Here is an 18570-nt window from a genome sequence, read left to right on the forward strand (position 1 = left end):
TTAGGGAAGAGATATGTTGGATATATGAATAGAAAGATCTTACTGTCAGACAGGTTTAGAGTAACGTTGAAAAAAACCCTTCAAATTTGAAACATAATTTTTAAGTGCCTCACATCAGACACCCAGGTCCTGTGTTTGTAACCAAGGTCTTCTGAACACCACATTTCTCACTTTGGATTAAAAATCCTCACTTTGCTAACCCCTTCATCTGAAGCACCCACGGGTGACCATCACTGTCAGTACTGGGTCATGATCCCAGGAACATGTCTATGGAATAGATACCCAGCACATTTTGTGCACTATGGCACTATTCCAGCCTTGGAAATCGCTGTTCCCTACGTGCACCATTGAACTAACTCTTACTTCATTAGCCCTTTTATTCTGGGCTGTATTGTATCGTCCCACTCTGCTAAGGTAAGATAGCAGAAGGAACCACTGAGAAGCTTATTATTTCTCTGGTGCAAGGATGCTTAAAGCTGTTTGCTTCTTGAGACTCTTCGGTTGTTTCTCGTGGCCGTGTTACTGGCATTTCAATTCATTCTCAGATGGATTCCCTTAAAATTTTGTTTTTCTTTCCTCAGAACAGTGTGTTCTAGGTAGGAAACCTGTTCACTAGAGGATTAATTACTCTTAGGTGAGTCTCTTGCTGAATTTTCATGCTCCACAGAACTTCCTAGTATAAACAATTTTCTAAAATAGAAATAACACTATTTCTCCCAAGGAAGTAGTATCAGGATATCCAGTCTGTATAATTAAAGTATACAAATGCTGCTTATTTTCTGGAAGAGGCTCCAGGTAAATAACTGGTTATAGATGGAGCATTTGGCAAGCACCACGATAATCATGTCTATTTATCATGAATTACATTTAAGAAAATGTTATCTTCTGCAATGCTTGGACAGGAGCAAATGCACCTTTAAAAACTTGGACAGAGTGTGTGGAAGTGCTTGTGCTAAACTGAGAGATGCCAACACCAGGGTATGTTGACAGGCCCAGTGACAAGTCATCCTTTTCCCTTCAGTCTGATTGAATTCCTAGATGTGGGAATTGAGCGTTCTTAGTGCTTTTGGTCTAACTGAAATGTCTCTCCTAAACTGTAAGCCATTTATCTGGGTTCTAATCTCTGCTGCTGAGCTGTCGTAGTCAAAAGGCAAATCTCTGTACCAGGCAGACAGATGCTCTGAAGGTGTAGGAAGGATTCCAGCTTTAAAGGGGGTGTTCTGATCCCCCTTAGGCAGGAGGGCCCTACAGACGCCTGTCATGCAATGCCTGCCAAGGCTTGTCTGCCCCACACATAGGGACAGAAAGTTAATGGGACATGGGCAGACTGAAGGGGAACCACGTGCCACTGTGCTTGGAGTAGTTAGCCAAATGGAATGGGTGTTAATTTGCAGAAAGGAATCATTTATCTATGTAAATGTCCTGCTCTGGAGACCCTTGCACTCCCCACTACCACTGGTATTTGGAGTAAGCTTGGGGTCTCTGAGACGGTGCAGTGTCTCGTGCTGCCTATCTCGGCTGCCTCAAAAGACCTGACCTTGACAGCAGTGCTCCTGTCGATGTGGGGCAGCTGGTTCTGTTAGACACCGAGTCCTCAGGTGTGGGACTCTGCCCTCTCACCAGCATCCTTGCAGGAACGTTGGAGCCCCACACCTGAGCGGCAGGAGACCTGCCTGTGGAAGTTGTGAGATGCCCAGCATCAGGCGTCTTGGGTGAAAATCACATCCTCTTCAGGAAGCATGGGAGAAGACACTGCTGAATGGACTCAGTTCTGTGCCACTAACACTGAATACTTGGTGCTGACTGGGCCTGTTTGCTTGTTTTAAGGTCAAATGGCAGAAGGATGACATGGACAACAACTTGAACTTCTTCTCTGTCTCCTCGGATGGGCGGATAGTGTCATGGACTTTAGTTAAGGTAAGCGGTAGGTGGCAATTTCCTTTTCCAGACAAACTAAAGCCAATTGCCTCTAAAGCTCAATGATGCACTAGATTTATTAGTATTTGTAATGAGTCAGGTTTGCAAAGTGGCAGCAATAGTTTGCAGTGCCCGCTTGCTGCTGCTGGCCTCCAGCTGGTCTGGGGCTCCATGTTAAACTTGGAAATAGGCAGAACCAGCAGCTCCTTGCTCTGAGGCTGCCTTCATCCTGCCTGCAGCTGCAGGCCACCGAACAGAGCTCCACAGCCTTGGAGGTCAGAGATCTTTTTCCTGCTTTGCAGCTGCAGGAATTCAAGATGGATCCTTGCTCTGAAGCCTTCCTTGTCGCGGGAGAGTGACCCAGAGGCAGGACAGAATGCTCTAAAATGCCTCCCGAAAGATTTCAGTTCCGAATGGGAGTGGGAATATACAACCTCCTCCCCAGAGCTGGCACAACATTTCATGCTCTGTCTTTGATCATTTTTTGTTTGTTTTTGTTTTATTGCAGCACATGCTTTGATAGATGTCCCTAAATGAACCTTAGGCTTATGTCTCTGAATCTCACTGTTTTTCTCTACTGACTAGCTGATCTAACACAGATTTCAAATCTTGTACCTCGCAAATAATTGAATTACCCTAAAATACAGGGAATTCAAAATTCAATTATTTCCCAGAAAGCAAAAAAAATTATTTACATCCTTGGGTGCTCATTTTTCAACTATGTATACCAAACTTCTCAAAGCTTGTCTGTTTAGGCCTTGCCACCAAGGGCAGGAGTTCATCTCTAACTGTGTATTTTGTCCCATAGTTATACAGGGAGACGGATCTTCTTGCAATGAACACAGCAAGAGAATGCATTGATTATTAGTTCCTTTGCAAACTCCTCCAGGTTCATATATGCAACTTTAGGTACAAAAATCTCTTTTATAAATCCCAAATCCCTAATCCCTGTCCCACATTAGCTCTCAGAGCTTCCTAGGCAGGGACAGGTAACCTCCAAGTGAACATCAGAAGATGAAGTAGGTAATACAAACCTCTGGATATAGATAATACAGTTAAATACATCCAGTTAAAGTGACTTAGCAAGTTACCACTATCATGCGAGCCTCGATAACAGAGTGTGCTCAGCCTGCTACGCTTACAGGCTGTCACATTTTGGAGTAAACTTCAGAGAAATGCCACAGCGGGAAAACCTATGAGTGTGCAGATGGACTCTGATGGCAGTTCACCTGATGGAGACACTTTTGCTCTTACTTCTCTCATTCATATATGCTTAACTGTGTTTTCACATCATTAACTGTTTATTTCTGGTCCTCCGAACACGTTCTGATACCTACTTAACTGTCCCTAGGGTGAGTTTTGAGATGTGCTTAGCACCATGCCATTTCTACTCATTCCTTATACTTCAGTTATAAGCTTGGCCACAATTTGACCATGTGGAAAGCTCTGTTTTGTCAGGTTTTTGATTTTTTTTTAAAGCAAAGTTAGCAGAGCTGTTATGTACTTAGCAGGCAAGGGTTGAAATACCACATTTTTATATGCTGGCAGCTTTCTTTTCCTGGGCTGAGACTGACAGCGAAAGCCAAAGATTGAACCAAGAGGGCTTTTCATTAGCTCTTAGTTTTGTACCCAACAAGGAGGGGTGGACAACCAGCTCAAACTCTGCATGGTTTTACAGAAGAATGATCTATGATTTTTATTTAGAATAAAATTAAAGAAACTGCAGATCTTCTGTTTGGAAAAGCACAGCACAAATATGGAATAAATGAAGGAGAGCTTCATTAATCTCTCTGAAAGGACCATCCAGAAGAAAAGCTTCTTCAAACACCGATAACACTTTCCAACACTGAGAGCACAACGCAAACAAATTCGTTCTGACTTCCAGCTGGAAACTTGGCAGATCCCGCTCCAAATTTGCATCGAATTGTTGTCACATGGTAGCTAGGAGCAGCCCATGAGCCCTGACCACAGTGGCTGCCTCTGTTAGGAACCGAGACGATCGCTCTGGGCTCCTCCGTTACTTGAATAGTAATGACTAGAGGGAAATAGGCAGCTGCAAGGCCTCATTCACTAATGCTTGCAGAGTGCTTGGCAATTCTCAGGCAGCGGCGACGTGGTCTTGTTCCCTGTTCTTGGAAGGCCAGGCTGCCGGCAGGTTGGTTACCCCGGGGAATGTGTGAGCGGCTCGGGCGATAAGCAGCCCCTGGAGCAGACGCGCTTTCCGGATTGCAACGCTGGGCACAAAATGAAAACAGCACAATAGTGCAGGCGAGTATGATCCTTTGCTGAGCTGATAGGGTGCAGAAGCTGCCCAAGGAGGAGGCCTAGGCCAGGTGGAGGTGCTGTGAGGGATCTGCGAAGAAAGGTCCCAGGAGGGTGCATGCATAGAGTGACAGCCTCGTAGAATCACAGAATCATTATGGCTGGAAAAGACCTTCAAGATCATCAAGTCCAACTTGTTGGACTTGTTGTTTATCCTTCTACCTGGACAATCCATGTTGTTTATCCTTCTACCTGGACAAACTTTGACTGTGCTAGCACCTATCAGGGCAGTGCAGAGCACGTGTCTGATGAGTAGAGCTTCTACTGGACCCCCTAGGTGCATCAGGAGGATCAGCTATGGGCAGCTCCAAAGTTGCTGCTTGGATGGGGCTCACATGGCCACCAGATACAGCTTGCATGGAGGCAAGTGCCCTCTGGAGAGCCATCAGACCTTGGTGTCTGAGCAGCCTGCTCAGCACGTCCTGACTGTGCTCACAGCAGCCAAATCAGGTCTCTTCAGATAGGTAGTGAGCAGCAGGTGATATGCGCTCTGCTCCTGGACACCCTGGGCACTTCTCTTTCCAACTCACCCACTTTTCAGTTTATATGACCATGTTTTTACACATCACTTGTGAATTTAACGCACATTCTGCAAGAAGAGTCGCAAACAGAAGGAAGGTCTCTAAGGCTGAAGGAGTCTGGGCTGCTTCTCACTGCTCACAAATAAAAATTACTCCTCCAGCATTGTCCATCATCTGCAAGGGCACATGAGTATGCAGCAGCGCAAATTAATGAGAAGGAGGTAAATTATTTTACAGGCTTTGAACTTTCTTGGAGCTTCTTTGAATTTATCCACCCAAAACACAGTACAAGTGCCACAGCATGGTCTCCTCCGAATTGCGGTACCAGGTAGATGTTCACAAGGTCTTTACTCACCTTCCCTAACACAAAATTACCTGGATTGACTTTCCCAAGCAGAATCTCCTTATCCACCTGAGTCCTGCTCTGGGCTTAGAGAAGCTCCAACCGAAGCCTGTTTCACTGAGCTAAAAATTTATGTTTTGTTCTCACAGTACTCCAGTGGGAAATCTGCAGATTCATGAAAACATCCAGTCCTCAGCCCACACCGCTCACTAATTTAATCTTTAGTTCTTTGTTCTTTTTATCAGCCCCAGGGTATTCTTATATTCACAACTAACTCCATTCTGCAGCAGTATTCTAATTCCCAAAGCTAGTCTAAGAATGGATCTTTGCCCTCTCGTTGTTTTTTCGTACTCACCCATATTGTATCTATTCTGTTTTCATCTGCATTTTTTTTTCTCTGCTGCCTGGACTATAAACTCTTTGGGATACAGCATTTTTGCTCTGTGTTTGCATTGCAGTCAGCACGGTGGTGTCCTGGCCTGCAATGAGAGCTCTTTGGAGCTCTGGGGATAACAACAGAATAGGGCACTTTTCCCTTGGGGGAGCTGCTTGCTAGAAATGAAGTTTTCATTTGAATCCCACAGCCTCTGAGCCTGTAAATAATGGGACATTCAGCAGCTCTGGTAATAATAGGGAGGTGATAAGATGCAAGGACCAGCAAGGTGGTAAGTTACCATTCCTTAGCAGAGGAAGAGTGTGATTTTAGTTGGCCCCGTGGTGACATGCAGTACATATCTCAGAGCATGCAGGGTGGTGGTTTCACTTACCACTGTGATTTAGGCTCACAGTAGCAACCTACACTTGAAAATGTTGACCAGAAAGCTCTTCCAAGTCAGCTTCATGTGCCTGCATGAGGTGCTGTGGTGGCCCTAAGCACCTGTGTGTCAAAGCATCAGGTTCCGGGAGCCAACTGTGAGCATGGAGACAGCTTTTAGGGACTGCTTTTTAAAATTCCTCCTTAAAACTTGCCATTTTGAAGTGCTGAATCTCTCTGTATTGTTTCTGTAAAGCCTGTTATTCATGTGGAATCTCCTCTGCCTGCAGAATGAGCTGGTTCATACAGATGTCATCAAGCTGTCAGTAGAAGGAGCAACAATGCAGGGGCCGGAGGGGCTACAGCTGCAAACGCTTGGTAGGAACCCAAGTCCTTGCCATGCTGCTTGCCATGCAATTACTGACACGAAGTCTCTAATCAGTCATTTTGGAGAATTAAATTGGGGTAGTGAGTTGCAAAGGAGCTAAAGAAAGGTTACTCCTCCTTGCTTTGATCATGTAGTAGGGCAAAATCTGTCTGGAGAAGAGGTCACTGAGGTCAAGGTTTGCTGTTTGAATCTTGGCTTTGCTTGCAGAAGAGATGAACATCCATTCCAAAAAATAAATGGCTGGTTTTGCTGTGAAATCCTAGTATGGACAAGACATAGGGCTTTACCTGTATTTGTCAAAGCTAAATCCACTTTTTTGCTCCTACTAGACTCTGGTCTGGACTAGCCAAATCACATGAAAAGCCATCTCTGCTCTCTCCTGTTCCTGCTGCTTGAGTGGCCTGTGGTGGCACACAGCGCACCTGGCTTTTGCTGTTTAGATTTCAGCAGCTGCTCTGAGCCAGCCAGATTCCCTCTGTAGAAAGTGGAGACAGGCTGAATCTCCTCATCTTGTCCCTCCTGTGTCTGAGATAGGATGGGATGGGTCAGCTCTGGAGGCCTTAAGCTGCACAGGAGCCTTGAAAAATCCCTTATATCCCATAGAAAATACCTCTTTTGGCCTCAGCAATGGCCTGGGTTTGCAGAAGGCACTTGCTCTGTGTTTAAGGATTACCATCTTTCTAGGCTAATAATTGATGGGCAGTGTATGTTGGGAGAAGTCTTTGCCACGCAGCTTAGGAGAGACCAGCTAAAGCAGTACCGTGCAAAACTCCCAGGGGCTTTGAGATTATTGGTTCATGTTACCAGGAAATAGATTTTCAAAGACTTGCCTTGAATATTTAACAATCTATTTAAATGTTAAAAATGCAGACCGCGTTGCCGGGTTGAAACGACCTTAACAATTCCTTTGGGCTTTGCTTTTTTTTTCCCCTAAACATTTAAGACATAAGGCTGTTTTTGACTGCCTTTGCAGAAAGTTCTCTGCTTGTCCCTGCTCCTCCTCTGATGTCTGCCCTCGTGTGGGTTCCCTGCTGATCCACAGCCCCAGATTATTGCAGCACTCCTCAGATACCCCGTCCTCTGCCAGGACCCTCCCGCCACCATCGTGTCTGCTCCTGGATAGTGTCTCTAGATGCAGCCACTGCCCTTCCCCTGTGCCTGGCACCTTCTCCATAAGTGATTAGTGCTATCTTAGCACTGATACCTGCCTGCACGCTGCCCTTGGACCTGCAGGAGTGTGGGGCTCCTTCCTCTCTTTAATACATTTGTCCTGCAGGCAGAGTGTGGTGGAGACTCTGACCTCTCCAGTTAAGCGTGACCCTTGCTCCTGAGCTCCTGAGGGTTCTCAGTGCTTAGTGCCCCTCATGGAATGTCTCTTTCGATCTGCCTTTACTTCCTGTGGCTTTTCTTTTAAAATGGAAATGAGATTGTGATTTGGATTGCTTGGATGCTGTTGCACCTGCCCCGGGAGCAGAAGCCCAGAGATGTCACAGAGTCACAGCCTGTTGTGACCGATGCCTGTGCAAAACGCAGGTCACAACACTGCTCGATTCAGGGCTTTTGAAATCAGGTAGGGGCTTCAGCACTCAGTGGAAGATTTGCTCACAAAGCACACCCTTTGCTTTTGGCTTTACAAAAATGAGCCTGCTAAGCGGCTTCTTAGTGAAGGGTGAAAAGGACACACGGAGGCATCATATGACATTTCCTCTCTGGATGCTCTTAGGCGTAGGAAGTCATTTATATTTTTGTGAAAAGCAAGGAAGCAAAAAAAGATCTGTTCTTTACTAATATTCTGTTAGAAGGCAGACCTACTCCTGATGATTCTTGCATTTGTACCAGGCACTTAAAATTCATAGCAGAATAAATCCCAGTTTGGGGCTAAACGCTATTAACATTCACTGCTTCCCCTGTTGTGTGGAGACCACTGTTTTCTGGAGCTCCACAAAGGTGTCAAGAGAAGTTGGACTCTTGGAGAGCTTAGGGACTGTGGGATCAAAGACAGAGACTAGAACCTAGCGGGAGGTTTGGTGCGACTGTGGTTGAGAACGGGAATAACAACCATGTCTGAGGGCAGAGTGCGACATTGATGTCTTTTCTGTACCTAGCAGCGGCCGAGAGGTGACACAGAAGAAAAAGTCCGAGTTTGAACCAGAAGCTGGTGTCTCTTGGACTGTGGGCGGTGCTTTGAAAAGAAGCTCTGCTTCTGAACAGCTTTGTTACCTGCTTGGGTGTCTGAGGTTGACCCCAGAGAGCAAGAGACATCGTCCCTCAGGTGCACGGGCTGCAGAGGCCACCTGGGAGGCACTTGTAACCACCGAGTCGTGTCAGCTTAGGGTGACGTTTTGTACACTCTGAACTCTCCGAGGCAGCCTCAGGGTTCCACAGGCTTCAGATCTCCTCACCAGCTGATCCCTGTCACCGGCAGCAGAGGCAGCTCACACTAATGGGCATGGGGCAGGGACTCGGGGAGCTGCAGCCTGTTCCCAACCTGCTGCGCAACTTCCTCCAAGTCCATTCCCCCTTCTCCTGGTTCGCTTGTTCGCTTTGTCTGTCGGCTGGGAGACAGGGGCAGTTCGGGAAGTGGTTCAGAAGCAGCAGCTCTGATTTCTGCTGGGGGCGTCTGGCTAATAAATCGCTTGTGAAAACCTTGGCAGCGTGTGTGAGCCACAGGCAGGGAGTGTGTGCGGGGCAGCTGAACCCAGTCTCCTGTCTCACGGTCCTTTCTTCTGTTAATAGGCTGCGGGACGTCATTTGATTTTCACAAAAAGATAGACTATTTATTCCTCGTTGGTACTGAAGAAGGGAAGATCTATAAGGTAAGAAGAGTTTCTTTGTCTCGTGCTTTACATCCCCTTGCCATTGCTCGTCTTTCAGGCTCATCATCTGAACTGTTTGCTCAGAGAGCAACAAAGTACAGCTTCAGAGGCCAGGCCTGCCCTCAGATCCCTGTGGTGAGCCCAACACCACGTAGAGCCCCAGAGGCCTGCGAGGAGCTCTCTGCACAGACCTAATTAAGACCTTTTTGCAGACGTTTTTCATGCAAACTGCAACCCAGAATGCTGTGCAGACTGCAGCTGTGCGAGTGAGGTACCAACTGATCAGAGCTGGAGTTAAAAGGCATCGATCCTCTGCCCTTACGGCTGCGGAGAAATGGCAGGAGAAAAATCGCTCTTTTCTTTTTAGACCTGTTATCCCCTGAGCAATGAGGCTAATGAAACCTTTTCTTCCTATGGATTGGTGTCCTGCGGCCCTCCCACAGTTACAGCCTTGGACCTCCTCTGAGCCCTGCATTCCCCTTGACCTCACCTCCAGCTTTTTGCCATCTCCTCTGATCCTTTCTCCCTCTGGTCACCCCCATGCTCCCCCATTTTAATGCCATGCTGTAGCCTTTGGTTTGCTCAGACACTGCCAGCTACCTCCCTTCTAGTGTCCACCTGCAGCCTGACACCACTGGGCTGGGAGTGCTCAGCCAGCTCCTGCCCGCTGGACAGGGCAGCAGCTGGGTTTTAGTTGTCCTTCTCCGGGTTAGGCACTGCCTGGGTGTTTGCACTCTTCACGGCCACCTCGTTTTATGAAATGTGTAAGACCTTAATACAGCCAAGGCCCTTGCACCGCCAGCTTTGGCTGAAATTGCAAGGTCAAAAGTTGTCTGGGAGGAGAGACAAGCAGACAGCAGGCCGCAACCATTGCGGTTTCTTGAGAAACCAAGCTAAAAATAGAAAGTTTTGAGCTCTGTTGTTTGTAGGCTTGCAAATAAAGCCAGAAACAGCTCGTGTTACTCATAATAGTTTTGTTTGTGCAGGGTTCCTCTGAGCTTGCTTTTGGGCTCTATTAATGTTGTAGCCACAGCCCTTCAGCGAGGGGGGGCTTCCCATCAGCAGGACCGACTTGCAGAGCAGAACCAGCCAGTCCTCTCTAGAGGTGGCTGTGAGCTCCCTCCCCATGTCCCACCTGCAAAACAGAGGGGAAAGAAAGGAAAAAAAGAGAGGAAAAGAACTCAGAGAAAATCCTATTCTGAAATCAATATAAATCATTTAGGCAAGATAAAGTTAAGCAGGTATTTATCCTTTCTAGAGGGTCAATGCTGATCTAAGTCCTGCCTTCTGCCAGGCTGTGAGTCTTTCTGAGTTGCTCTCCTTTGACAAGACAGACACAGAGGAAAATGGGAGAAATGGGGTTTCCAGGGTGAAGGACAATGGGGAAGGTGAGATGGCTTTTTGCTCATGCTTTCATGATACAAAGCAGCTGTTTAATCACAGACAGATATTCAGAGCTGGCAGATCACCCACAAGAGTTGGCTCCCTAGGTATTGCTCTCCAGACTGTTTGGTCCTGTTGTATCTTGTCCTGACAAGATGCAGTAATGAACCACATGTTCAACTTAACCTTGTGCTTAGGCACATGAGGGATGTGTATGTATATGACCCCAATGTATATGACTGTGTATGTCAAGTGGGGTCAGTGAGTAACCATTCAGGAGAAATGCTCAGGATGACATTCAAGAGGACTCCTCAGTGGAGCAAGATTCAATAGCAATAGTTTGGCAGGGTTTGTACAGACAAGGCTGTAGGTCTACCTGCCTTGGATCATCTGTAGTGAAACTATGCTTAGGATGGGGTTTAGCATAAGCAATAAGCCCAACAATGAAGCCGTGTAGGCATTTATGCAACATCTTGGGTTGATAAACACAGATACTTCTCACATTTTTCTTAAATCCATCACCTAGGAACTTTACTTTTGTTAGTGTTAAGGCTAATTTCAGGGTTACTGACAAGAAGAAAACATTCCTGTGGTATTGGAGAGCCTTAGGAGAGCATTGAACCACTCTTGCTTTGTGTAGCACTCCCACATGCACTGCAGGTATTCCCATAAGAAGGGAGGAGCAGTCCTCCACCAGACTGTATGGAATATCACAGGGCAGAGGAATCTCCAGTGCCTTGCACAGCAGCTCTCCACAGTATCCGCAGCAGCCCCGGCCTTCAGGACCCCAAGAGCCCAGGTCTCTGCAGCATTTGCCATGTGTATTGGGTAAGAGGGACAGACTTGCTATATGCTCTACAAGTCAAGGATCAAGCATAGGCCATATTATAAATCATTTATTAAATAAATTGAAAAATGAATTTCAGAAATGCATTTTTTTTTCTCAGAGACAGAGCTTGCCAACAAATAGCATGATAATGTGTTGATCCTTTAGCTGTGAAGCAATTATGGTGAATTTTTTTAAATGATTTTGTTAATAGTGTTTCTAAGGCCAAGTAGTCTTTATCTTAATTACACACAGGCCTATCTGTTGCCCTTTTACATAGAGGACAAACTGTTTCTGCATTAATTTGATTTTGTAATGTGAAGCTGCCTTTTTGCATATCTCATTTGCTGTTGAGGAACTGTCTAGCTCTGTTAGAAGAAATGATGGTCCCTGATATTCAGATTGAGACATTGTTGTGACTTTGTTGTGGCTCTTTGATCAAAATTACGTCTTAGTCATCAGGACTTCAACAGAAAACTTGTGAGGAGATTTGACATGAAAGATAATATCTTTTTTAGTCTTAGTGAGTTTGCCAGAGAATGTAATAAAACTCAATGCAAAACTGTATAGAAGGGAAAGGTATTCTTTATTTTAAGCAAAACTGATTTCATCAGTTCTTTTGTTCTTTTACACCAAGATACTTGTGCCTGTGGTCTATCCAGGGTTTCCTGTGGTCGTATGGAAGGCAAAGGACGATGGTTATTGAGTTCTCTTCACCTCATCTTGGGTTTTCCTTCATTGACAATGACAGACTCGGTTTTGGACATGCTCTGATTTCCAGTGCTCCTTTAGGAGCAGAAAACTATTGTTTTGCCTCAGTATCTTTTCTCACCATGTCTGAGTCTTAATTAAAGGTGTTTCCCTTATCTGGGTATTTTATGACTTGAGTTCTGTTCCTCATCTTCTCACCACCTTATCTTTTCTCAGTTTGTTCTCTGTCTTGTTATCTGGTCACTTCAGTGACTGCATTTGCTGCCAGTTAACATCATGAACACAGGGACATTCTTTTACCATCCTGCTGTTTCTCCTGATACATTCACTTGCATCTATCATAAGAGGAAAGACTAAGCGAGCTGGGCCTGCTTAGCCTGGAGAAGAGAAGATTGAGAGGTGATCTGATCAATATGTACAAATACCTGAGGGGAGAATGTAAAGAAGATGGGGGCAAACTCTTCTTGGTGATGGCCAGTGACAAGACAAGGGGTAATGAGAGTTCCACCTGCATGTGAGGAGGAACTTCTTCAGTGTGAGGGTGACAGAGCCCTGGCACAGGCTGCCCAGGGAGGTTGTGGAGTCTCCTTCTCTGGAGATCTTCCCAAACCCACCTGGATGCCACCCTGTGCCCCGTGCTCTGGGTGTTTCTGCTGGAGCAGGGAGTTGGACTAGATGATCTCTAGAGGTCCCTTCCAACCTTAACTACTCTGTGATTTGTATCTGTTCATACGCCATTATACAAATCTTAGTACTTCTATTACAAATCTCTACAAGAAGGCACTAAATGAAAGCCAAGGCAACAACTTGGGTGTTGCTCAAAGGATCCTCATCAACAACACCAGATATGTCCGTGTCAGCAGTTTGTCATGAGCTGTCACCCGTGTGTCCAGATCTGCCAGCCTTGTGCAGTACTTCTGCTGCTGCCTGTTGCAAACCTCCTTTGAGAAAAGGTGATTTATTAGGTCTGAGTGTTACCTAGCTTCATGGTATGTCTGTTAGTGAACTGATGAAGCTCTCTGCCTTATGAGGACACGAATTACTATCTATACACCATGGATATACAGGAGTTTTGTGTGAGGCTAGTGTTACCTTGTATAAACTGAAGTGCTATTAATGAAGATGATGAGTAAGTTTTATGTCTTTGGATTTTTTTTCAGTATTTCTCTCTCATGTTTTGTAATCCTGTCACCAATTATCTTGTCACTGATTTCCCATATTGCTGTAGTAGACACATTCCTGATTTACTGTACTGTCAAGAAAATGCTGTTTACTATTCATGTGCATCTACCGCTATTCAAATAGGAAAAAATCACTCTCAGCAAATCTGGGCAGTACTCTAGAAGATCAGACAAGCTGCACAAGTCAGCACAAGTCTGCTTCCTGAGTCTGCTCCTTGTTATCAAAGCTGTCCTGGAAGTTAGGCATCACATTTTCCAAGAGGTTTGTTTTCATCCTGACATGTGTCTATAATCACTGCAATTTTAAAACAGACCAGAAGTGAAAGACTTTGCGAGCAGTTCTAGTCAGTGCAGAAGCTCTTTTGGTGGTTAAAATCACACTTTGCTCTGATTTTTTTCTCAAGGTAATGGCATTTCTTCCAAACAGGTTTGGTTTGATCAAGTCCCTGTCTTACACATCAGCAAACGCTCTGGAGAGGTCAGAGTGAACACGGTGCCAGGCTGGCAGGCAGCTCTGGGGCATGGCGTGTGGCTCTGCATTGGAGCTGGCAGACAGGGTTCCTTTTCCATGAGGGATCCCAGCCAGGCATCAGCCCTAGAGAACCCATTTCATTTCTGATTTCATGTTGGTGGATGAAGATTTTCTGAGAAAATTGGCTTTCCCGTTCCTGTGTGGGGCTGGGCTGGGCTTGCTCACTGTGAACCCTGTGCTGGGATCAGCTCTCCCAGAGCGTTGCAGGCTGCAGTGCCCAAACCTGCACTGATCAAGGGTTCAAACCCAAAAGGGTTTCAAACCATAACCTTGAGCATTCCAGCTCTGTTGGATGCAGACAGACCTGGTATGGATCTTACTGATAAAAAAGTCCTCAGGTATTAGGGACTAATGACAGCTAAAAAAGCACCTTCTCTCTTGTATCAAATTACTTATGACCCATTTGGTCTGTTCCCAGCAAAGTGACTTTCAAAATATGCCAAGTACCAATTTCCCTAGTGGCTGAGCATTAAGAATTATGAAGTAAAGCTATGGAACATGCCATTAAAGGAAATTTCCCTACCATAATTGCAGAGAGGCACTGTAGCTCAATGACAGAGTATGCACCAAACTATTAGCAAGCTACAGACACCACCTCCTCCTGCCAGAAAATCTCAGTGGGGCTTGAGCCGTGTTCTTGTTTCCACTTCCCACTCTAACAGGGACCTCAGTTTAGCACCCTGGGTTCAGTACCTGTCCCAGTGCACATGGGCATTGGAAATAAAAAAAAAGTCCAATACACAGATAGTGAATGTAATAAACAGTAATGTGTAATAAACAATTAAGCCTCGTGATGAGCCTGTGCAGTGAAGCTTTGGTGTGCAAGAATTAAATTCATGTAACAGTTCAGCAGCCCTGCTGCTCTGGCAGATGATGTGTTGCTGCATTCATTAGGGAATAAAGAAAGGTCCTTAACAGTCCTAACAGTGTCTGTGCTGAAGCAGAGTGAATCAGACCCGTGCTTGCTGCATGGATACGGCTCATGTGTCAGCACCCAGCCAAAAGGACCTTCCTTATCAGAGGAGGAGCCTTTTTGCTGATGAAAGCAGCCTCCTGTCCCCTCTGCAGTGGGGAGAGCTGGGGACAATAACCTCATTTCTCTGTAAAGCAGGACTGTCAGGAGATCTGGATGAAGGCCCACATCCTGTAGTGCACACCAGCAGATTGTAGCTTCTCCCCCCACTGCCTTAGCTCCTGCAGCAAGTGGCTTTTCCAAGGATCACAAATGGTTTGTGGTTCTGGCTGCCCTCCCCTGCTCTGCACTGGCACCCGCGGCTGCGGTGCTGCTGGGCTCACACTCACGTGCTTCCTGGTGGCTATTTGCACGTGATTTGCACAATTTGCACATTTGCAGGCTGCTGGCAGCTGTGTTATGGGGTGGCCCAACGTGCTGTCGTAAGAGGAAGGGTTATGGGGAGGAACTGTGTGACGAGGTAGGCTCCTGGCACAGGCTGTGGCAGGAAAAGGGCTTGCGGCATGGTCCCCAAATCCCTCAGAGGCTCTGACAGTTCTTTCCGTGGCTTATGCTTCATCACAGAGCAGCAGTTTTGCAAGTGTTAAATGCAACAGTCCAGATTCAGGTTGCCCCTTGGCATACAAGCTGAGGCTAATATGACTAAGGGACGGATTAGAGCATCTCTCCTATGAAGAAAGGCTGAGAGAGCTGGGACTGTTCAGCCTGAAAGGAAAAGAGAGCTGAGGGATGATCCCATCAATGCATAAGTAGATAGGATGGAGCCAGACTCTTCTCACTGGGGCCAGTGATGGGACAAGAGGGAACAGGGACAAGCTGGAACACAAGAAATTCCATCTGAACATGAGAAGAAACTTCTTTACTGTGAGGGTGACAGCACTGGGACAAGTTACTCTGAGGTTGTGGAATCTCCTTCCCTGGAGATATTTAAAAGCCATCTGGGCACAGTCCTTGGAAATGTGCTGTAGCTGACTGTGCTTGAGCAGGAGGCTTGGGCTACATGATCTCCAGAGGTCCCTTCTGACCTCAACTCGTCTGTGATTCTGTGGACCCAAAGTGCTGACCCATAGGACTGAGCTGATGGCATGTGGCTGGATCACTCTGTTCTTACTGCATTCCTTAAGGCTTGTCCTAACCACTAACTGCTATTGGAGATAAGAAATGGCCTAGATTGGGCTGCGTTCCTGTGCAGCACAACAGCTGTTTTTCCCTGCTTCTCCTGAGATGCCCCAAGAACCCAGGCTGGACAATGGGCTCCATGGCATGGCTCCAGCTGTAGATCCAGCACATTTTGGGCTCCAGTCCTTATGTCCAGCAGAGAGGTGCTCAGTTTTTCCTGCCAGTGGGGTGAAACAGTATGCGTTAAATGATTTAGTTTTGGTAGCACCTCATGGTACTACCTGCTTCTCCCCAGCCAGCCCAGAAGAGGCCTCCTAAATATTCACAAACATCCTTATCCAGGAATACCAGCTCCAGAGGAAGGTCTAACTCTGACTAATTTTTTCCATTGCAGTGTTCAAAATGCTACTCGAGCCAGTTTCTGGATGTGTTTGAAGCCCATCACATGGCTGTGGACGCGGTCAGCTGGAATCCCTACCATATGAAAGTCTTCATTTCCTGCAGCTCTGACTGGACGGTCAAGATCTGGGACCACACCATCAAGTACGTCCTGCTGGGGCCCAGTGTGGGCAGGGAGGTCAGCCTTATCCAGGATGAGATGCAGGCTGCAGATGTTGACTCTGCTTGGATTTCAGTGACAGTTTCCCTGTTCACTGGATATAATATTAATTGCTTTCTTATCTGCTTTGTTTGGGACTGGAGAAGCAGATTTGCCCTCCTTGAGTAACAATAGTAAAAGTTTAACATAGGCTGCCCCAAGGACTGATCAAGCAGCACAGTCCAGCACAAAACATCACTGCGTTGCTTTGGACTTGGCATTCTTCAGAGAGCGTCTACTGTGACAGGATTATTCCTCTGCAGCAATGATACAAAGAAATGTCATATGATGGCATGAGGCCTCAGGGACCTGAAACCTCCTGAGAACCAGAGAGGAGAAAAAAAAAGGAAAGAAAGAAAAAGAAAAAGGATTAGAACATTTAAATAAACATAATGAAGTTCAGAGTTAGTGGTTGGGGAACGTCTGGTTTCAATCAGGAAATTGATTTTGTTGTAAATCAGTCAGAGTCAAATATTTCCTGTTGCCAATACATATTGCTATAATATTCAATGGTGTTTTCAAAGGTCTAGAGAGAGAAACCACATTTCACTTTTTCCCGTATGATTATTAACCAGAGAGATCCCATCTTGCTGGGTGTGGAGAGAGACCTTTCAAAGTGCTCTCAGGAAGAAAGAAATGGGCTGCCTTTCTGCCCAGCACACTGGGTCCCATCCAGGCCTGTTTGGATGGATACTCAGCTTCGCCTTTCTCTCTGAGGCCCCTCATTCAAGCACCAGGTGATAGCTGACCTAGGGAAATCTCCCATCTCCCACCTCTGTGGTCACCTTTAAACAGCACAACCCACCAGGCTGCAGGGTCAAAGTGTTTATATCTGTGTTTCACCTCCAGAGCAGCATGTGCTTGAAAGAGCTCTTTTCCCTGGGTCTCTTTTTCCAGGACTCCGATGTTTATTTACGACCTGAATTCTGCTGTTGGGGATGTTGCCTGGTCTCCTTACTCCTCCACTGTCTTTGCTGCAGTCACCAATGATGGCAAGGTGAGAGGCTGGGAGCAATGCTGCTCTGGTTCAATCTGGGAGAAAGTCAAGGGAGTTGGAGGTTGTGCATGGGGGACAGGAGAGCTCAAATATGGCCAAGCACCTGGGGGAGCTGAGGCTCTCCTGCCAGCAGGAATCTGTCACAGTGACTGGGGCTGAACTGGCTGAAAAGCGGGCTGCTCGCCTGGAGAGATCCGGGCTATTTTGGTAGCGCCTAAACACTATCAGCTCATTTTTGCTGGACCCAATTTCACAGGACACAGAAGTCATAAAGCAGCAGAGGTGAGGAAACCTAGGCAACAGCATTTCTTATTCCTTCTTCCCTAAGGCCACACTTGTACAAGCTACTGGGCCAGATATCTCTCAGCTGCTGCCTAATGGTGCAAACTCAATATTTTATGCTAAATCACAAAATGGAGAGGTTTTAGGAGATGCTAAAGATTAGCTGTACATCTCACTGCAGCCTTGATACAGGCCTCATGGATGCATTTTTCCCCTATTCTCTAAGCAGGTCTGCTTTTTGGTGATCAAACACAAATCCCTTGCATAAACTAGTCCTCCTCTTGCTCCAGAGTTTAGAGATATTCCGGAGTACAGAGTGGGAAGCAGGACAGGGCACAGGGAACAGGCTGCCTTTTCCTATGCTTTCCTGTCTTTGACATATGTATCTCTGGGCATGAATTGCTCATTGCCTCTCTGTGCTGCTCCCCCTGCACTGAAGAAGCCTTGCAAGTTCACATGACTCCCCACTTGTTCTCACGTTGACCAGTGCACATGTGCAGCTTGCAGAGGGTAAGTGCCCAGAGAGAAAACACTCATCTCCCGCTGTGTGAATCCAGCTCATTAACCAGTGCATCCATAAGGGTGAGGGATGATGCTGCAGAGCAGAGCACTGCTAGCTCCAGCTGACATCACAGCCCTCTTCCCAAACCTCCAAGGCACAGGGAAGTAGCTGAACAAAGTGAATACATATTTATATTGATATTAAAAAATCAATTATAGTAATGGGCTCATGGCCAGCCGATAGAACTTTGTTCCAATTAAATAAAATGAGATCAGCATTTTTCCCATTGTGAGGGGCCATGTCCGAGAGTAATGACTTAGTAATGAAGTACTTAGAACAATCCTAATGTTGAGATGATAGCGGTTATATTTTTGCCCCTAGCCATCCATCCTGGGGGCTCAGATG

At 46.3% G+C, this 18570-nt stretch overlaps 1 protein-coding gene across 1 annotated transcript in view; it reads left to right on the forward strand.

Annotated features, from left to right (window-relative positions):
• LOC112947407 (dynein intermediate chain 1, axonemal-like) overlaps nt 1–18570 on the forward strand; it is a 71438-nt gene that overhangs the window by 14764 nt on the left and 38104 nt on the right. Inside the window, exons 2-6 of the mRNA XM_026039491.1 lie at nt 1828–1917; nt 6148–6235; nt 8982–9061; nt 16181–16329; nt 17282–17381. Coding sequence (XP_025895276.1) covers nt 1828–1917; nt 6148–6235; nt 8982–9061; nt 16181–16329; nt 17282–17381 — 507 coding nt within the window. The remainder of the gene's footprint in view (nt 1–1827; nt 1918–6147; nt 6236–8981; nt 9062–16180; nt 16330–17281; nt 17382–18570) is intronic.

This window comes from Nothoprocta perdicaria, unplaced genomic scaffold, assembly GCF_003342845.1.
Source record: "Nothoprocta perdicaria isolate Ctin4 unplaced genomic scaffold, notPer1 scaffold_10, whole genome shotgun sequence".
In the NCBI taxonomy this organism is placed as follows: Eukaryota; Metazoa; Chordata; class Aves; order Tinamiformes; family Tinamidae; genus Nothoprocta; species Nothoprocta perdicaria.